General features: G+C 38.8%; 1 protein-coding gene across 1 annotated transcript; it reads right to left on the minus strand.

Annotated features, from left to right (window-relative positions):
* Positions 1-1,859: 1,859 nt before the first annotated feature.
* guca1b (guanylate cyclase activator 1B) lies at positions 1,860-4,395 on the minus strand. Its single transcript, XM_040153038.1, has 4 exons — positions 3,715-4,395; positions 2,882-3,031; positions 2,644-2,758; positions 1,860-2,400 (listed from the first exon to the last, which is right to left on the minus strand). The coding sequence occupies exons 1-4, from the start codon at positions 3,916-3,918 to the stop codon at positions 2,273-2,275; spliced, it is 597 nt and encodes a 198-aa protein (XP_040008972.1). The 5' UTR covers positions 3,919-4,395; the 3' UTR covers positions 1,860-2,272.
* Between the last annotated feature and the right edge of the window lie 2,018 nt (positions 4,396-6,413).

The raw sequence follows: 6,413 nt of genomic DNA on the forward strand, positions 1-6,413 counted from the left end.
TTAATCAACTTAAGAGACTACTGGAGCTTTCCTAAATGTAAGACTTTTTAAGTCAAAAGAAGTTTGATAAATAGCTTTTTATTCTTAGGTTTGTGAGTAGGAGTAAAAGAGACCGTCTCTGCTAGTATTTGAATGGGATTGCAAGACGTACAACCAAATGTTGTGGTACTCTAAAAAGAAGAAGGCTTGTAAAATGCTAAATGTATGTACTTTATTTCATATTTTTCTGTAACACTCTTGTCAATTATGATACTGTGATGCATCATTTCTGTCTCAGTCCTTTTGTTTGTTGTTGCTGTTCAATAAAATAGAAATTTAAAAAGGGAAAATGCTGAAAGGTCTGTGGGTGATATTCTGTGGGCTACACACAGCATACAGAATATTAGAAGAGAAATCCATAATTTGACTACCTATTAATACAAAACATTTGCACAAAAATATTTTTTTTAAAACTGAAACCTAGCACCGCTTATTTTTTAGTTGGTGCTAGGTTTCATCTTTAATAATCTTGATATTTGTTATGTTGTAGTTTTCAAATGTAATGTCTAAAAAAAACCAACCAAGTAATGTGAAATTGGTATTTATTTTGTCTTTTGTGTTTAAAGACCTCTGAAGGTTTCCTTTGGTATTAGGCACCACGTAAGCATCAGGTTCTTTTAAGTCCTGTTAGATGCGAGGTGGGGCCTACATGGATTAGACTTGTCTTTCCAGAACATCCCACAGATACTCGACTGGATTGAGAGATCTGGGGAATTTGGGGGCCAAGTCAACACCTTGAGCTCTTGTCATGTTACTCAAACCATTCCTGAACAATTTTTGCAGTCTGGCAGGGCGCCTCATCCTGCTGCCCTTACCGTCGCCAGGAAGGGGGCGTACATGGTCAGCAACAATGTTTAGGTAGGTAGTACGTCGCAAAGTAACATCCACACGAATGCCAGGACCCGAGGTTTCCCATCAGAACATTGCCCAGAGCATCACGCTGCCTCCACCAGTTTGCCCTCTTCCCATAGTGCATCCTGGTGCCATCTCTTCCCCAGGTAAACGACGCACATGCATGCAAACAGTCCGCATAATGTAAATGAAAACGTGATTCATCAGACCAGGCAACCTTCTTCCATTGCTCCATGGTCCTGTTCTGACACTCACATGCCCACTGTGGTTGCTTTCGGCGATCGACGGGTCAGCGTGGCCACTCTGACCGGTCTGTGGCTACACAGCCCCCATACGCAGCAAGCTGCGATGCACAGTGTGTTCAGACAGCTTTCTATCATAGCTTGAGGTTTTCAGAAATTTGTGCTAAATCGCTCCTCTGTGGGATTGGACCACACGGGCCAGCCTTTGCTCCCCATGCACATCAGTGAGCGTTGGGCGCCCATGACCCTGTTGCCAGTTCACTGGTTGTCCGTCCTTGGACCACTTTTGGAAGGTACTGGCCACTGCATACTGGGAACACCTCATAAGACCCACCCTTTTGGAGATGCTCTGACCCAGTCTTCTAGCCATCACAATTCTGCCCTTTTCAGAGTCGCCTAGCTCTGTAAACCTGCCCATTTTTCCAGCTTCCAACACATCAAGCATTGACTGTCTAATATATGCTTCCTAATATATCCCACCCATTGGCAGGTGCTATTGTAACGAGATAATCAATGTTATTCACTTCACCTGTCAGTGGTTTTAAATTTAAGGCTCATCGGTGTATGAAAATACAAATTGGCCTTTCCCTGATAGATGAAACAAAGCTGAAATAAATCTCAGTATGCACATGACCACAAAGTCCCAAGAAGAGGTCTGATCATCCTAAACAAGTAAAAAACACTTCTGTAGGGTGGACCATGAGTGTGTAAGGGCTTTAATTATTCGTATTAAATCAATTTTATGATTATTGTATGACACAAAACAAAAACAAAAAAGAAAATCATGTGCCTTATGACTGCAGCATCTATAAAACACAGACACAAAAACACTTACAACACCACAGGTAGCCATAAATAAGTTCAAAGCTACTGTTGCTCAGTTGCTACACAGCTTGACTAAATGTGAAACCTAAACCAAAATGAATGAACAGAATAAACCCCATTACAGGCAAAATACAGCATTGTTGTCTAGATACATCTAAATCTTACGCGTGCGTACGTAGCCTACAGTTCCAGGGTGACTGCGGTGTTGTTTTCTTTTACGTACATATAAACTGCAGTGGATACAAAATCACCACATGATTGGTCACACATGAAGGATGTGCATATGTGATAGAATGACAGTCCATGTTACAGCCTTACAAGTCAGCACCTTCGCATCTTCGCTCATTGATCCAGTCCCCAGGGTTGACGTCCATCTGCAGCATCTTCATCACCCACTTGTCCCTCCGCGCGCCGTCGATGAACTCGTCCAGCGAGAGCTCCCCTAAGGGACGAGGGACAGTTATTCTCTGGGCTTATTTCACTGTACATCTCTTCATTCCTGAGTTCATAATTCTGATAGGAAGAGGACCGTTGTAGAGCTGATGCCCACCTTCCCCTTCAATATACACAAAACACAATGAACTCGTGCACTTTTACATTAACACCCCACAAGGCCATTACAGCGGCCCCTTTAGATCATCCGTGAAGCATTTTAAACTGTCAGAAAACTCTTACAATCACTTACCATCTCCATTTTCATCCACCAGCTCAAATATCCGGTCAACCACTTGGTCTGGGGTCAGCAGATTGCATTCTTCATCCAGCTCTCCGTGGCAGGCTTTCTTCAGCCGATAAATAGACTGAGAGTGAGGGGAAAAGGATGTTACAATTAATCTTGCTTTGACTGCTGTTCATCAAAGCCCACTGATTTTTCTTGAAATATTCCTTAAAATGTCTTGAATGCTTAAAATACTAAATATTACCTCCACAATTTCAAGAAGCTCTGTTTTATCAATGCATCCGCTTCCGTCCTTATCATACATTTTGAATGTCCATTTAAGCTTATGTTCCAGTTTACCCCTAAGGACTAAGTTCAAAGCTGCCACGTACTCCAGAAAATCAATGGTGTTGTCCTGTGAACATGGGGTGGAAAGAGTTCAAATGTTATGAAGGGACACTTTGACATAATTTATGAGCAAAAATATTTCTTTACTTTTTGACAGGCAAAATGTCTGTAATGTAATATAAGAGATAGAATTGAAGGAGTCTTCTTACTAGAAACACCAATCAAAAATATGTGGGGCTGCAACTAATAATTATTTTCATTGTTGATTAATCTTCCAACTATTCTCTTGATTAATCAATTAATTATTGCATGTCAGAAATGACTTATATAATTATTATAATTATATTATTTCCCAGGGCCCAAGTTGAAGTATTCAAATTGCTTGTTAACATATTCAGATTATTTTAATAGAAGACTTACGAAAACCAGCAAATATTTACATTTAAGAAGATGGAACCTGTAATTTAAGGGTTTTTTTCTTTTTTGGCGTCTTGATCATAGAATGAATTACACAATTAATCAACTCCCAGAATTGATACACATTAATTTTCTGTCTGCTGACTAATCAGGTAATCAACTCATTGTTTCAGCTCTAAAAACATGTACTCAATAATGGGCATTAGCAGCAATTGTCACAAAGGCTTCCAATCGACAAATCTGTTACTGTGATAAATGTAGTGTCAATACTAAAATAAGACAAATGACTAGATACAACTCTTGTATTTCCACACAACAGAAGTTTGTACTTACGCCATTCTTGTCAAAAGCTCGAAACATGTTTTCAATGTAATCTGCGGCCTCCTTGTTGTTAGTGACGCCAAAAAAACTCTTGAACTCGTGCATGAAGAGAGTTCCACTTGGGCATTCCACAACAAATTTTTTGTACCATTCCTGCAGCTCTGCCACATCAATTTCCTTGTCTGGGTCACTTTCCTCACTTAGGCGCTGACCCATTGTGGAAGTAATCCCTCCAACACCCTACAGACTGGAATTACTTGTCACATTACGTGAAAACCATATGACTTGGTTAACTCTTTTTAAACTTCCCTCTACATTATAAAATCTATAAATCTCAGTCCTCAGTTACGAGCCAGTTGCTGCAACTAACTTGTGCAAATTGGCAAAAAGCAAAATGATCAAATGGTCCTAACAAGCTGAATTGTTATTAGGCTCTCTATTGCGGCGAATCCCCTCTGAAGTGAAGATGAGACACAGATTGTCAACGATCACATGATAAGGGATTAGATATGGACACTTGTCAGAATCAATTAGTTTGCAGATAGATCATGAAAGGACTTCCTTGTGCCCCTGCTTCTACCTATCCTCACCAAAGAATAGTGCATGAACTGAATGTTTGCTTTTCAGAAACACACTCACTTATAATAAATTTCAAGTACCTCAATGGTATGAGGTACTTGAAGTTAATAACAATGTAATTATACTGTATGATTAAACAAGCACATACATTTCCAGAGGAGGGAACTCTGCCAATTTTGTATAGTAAATGTCAGTTTGCTATTCACAGAGGTTCACAGTCTGAGAGGGTCTAATGAAAACATAATATTAGCTACATTATGGTAATTGCATGGGTTCCAGCGTTTTTAAGAGCTTGACCGATACTCTGTACTAAAATTAAGGACACGTCAGGTACTGCTGCTTAGATTTTTTTTCAATTCTTTTAAAATTTGTCTCTTACAAGTTCCCAAATTGTATGGAAGTGGAATGGTAACTTGTTGATGTACTCCTTTAAGTAGTCTTCTCTGGTACAGGAAGCTCCTGACCAGTCTGATGAATCACACAGGCCAAATGTTAAGTTATCACAGAAAGGTCTGACCTTCAGGTGCCAGGTTATCTAACCTGATTACTGTTTACATGCCTGCTTCAGTCTCACTGATATATTACACCTTAGACATTTAGAGGGCAAAATATTTTTGATAAATGGGAGGAAACATTTTCTAGCAAGCCTTTGGCAATGTTAAAATATCAGCAATGGAGTTGTCAGTGGCAATTTGGAAAATACTACATGTTTTCTTGGAATAACAGTGTCATTGTTAGTGGTAACATAGCCATTGTTTACAGGTTAAAGCTTGGCTTGGCCCAATACATTCCTGGCCCACGATATTTGCTGACAGCAGGGACAGTGATAATCATGGCTTAGAAGTGTCAAGGCCATCTGAACAGTCACTGGATGTTATCCTCACACGATTACAATGATTGACACCTTCTGTTCTTACACAAGAGACATTTTAAATCTCACCCATATATCCAATTATGTTACACAGGTTTGTTCTCCTGTACCCAGGGCAGGTAAAAACATACAACCCACCATATTTGTAACCATGGCTGGTGATTTTCACTCCTGTGTCATCTCTGTATCACTTTTACGTATTCTACTGTTTTGTAAAAATAAAAAACAATCTTTCAAAAACAAGACTACCAACAAGCTTGCTTACATGCTAATACGTAGAATGTGGTGAATGTTAGCCCGCTAACGTTAGACACTAAATGGCTAATGTTGAATTGTTAATGTGAGCTGGCTACTGTACATGAAAACAAATCTAAGCCATTAGCGAAGGTGAGCTGAAAAGTAAATTTTTTTCCTAGAGTCCGACCTCATGGCTAAAAAGTAATTCCCAGAATTCACTGTCCCTATATTGTTCTACAGCTATGAAACAAAACTGGATTTAAAGAACTCCCCCCTTTATATTAATTGAGCATACTAAACTTTAAGTTTTAGCATTTATTGCTTTCCATGAATACTATGATACAAGCTCAAGCATTCATTCAGTTTCCAGCGATTATCAGTTTTACGAAGGCAGTGGACATGTATTACAAGTCTACAAAAACTGATTTACAGATATGTACTGTAAAAATCCTAGCTATCAAAAGGGACAGCTGTACAACCAAGGTATGACATACAGAAAGTGTAAAAGTACCTTGTGGTCTGTTGACAGAATTCGATGCAGAAATGGCTACCCTTAAGCCAAACCCATATTCTGTCTGACCAATCTGGTTGCTACTGGCAATATTTTGTGTCAATATTAGCTTTATACAGTGACGAAGTAGAACTGTGATTTTCCACATCCTTCAAAGGGTCAATGCTAACAAATGCAACATAATATTAATAAGAAATATGTCATATGGTATGTGCTTCACCGAAAAAGCAAACAGACATCTCTGAAGTTTTGCTTTGCATTCTTAATGGCAGATTTCCTCATTCACCTGGAGAAAGACACATTCATCAGAGAGAATGTCAAAACAACTATTCTTAGGCCAAAACACAACTCAAACTGTCAAATGTGTGTTCTTGAAATAACATGCCAAATGATTAATGAATAATGAAATGGAAAAATATGGAATACATCAGTTATCAAGGTTAAATTAAAACGCTCAGATATAAAAATCAGGAAAAAAAGATTAGAAAAACTTTTAGTCAACAGTTAAAAAAG

This window comes from Xiphias gladius, chromosome 18 (genome assembly GCF_016859285.1).
Source record: "Xiphias gladius isolate SHS-SW01 ecotype Sanya breed wild chromosome 18, ASM1685928v1, whole genome shotgun sequence".
In the NCBI taxonomy this organism is placed as follows: Eukaryota; Metazoa; Chordata; class Actinopteri; order Istiophoriformes; family Xiphiidae; genus Xiphias; species Xiphias gladius.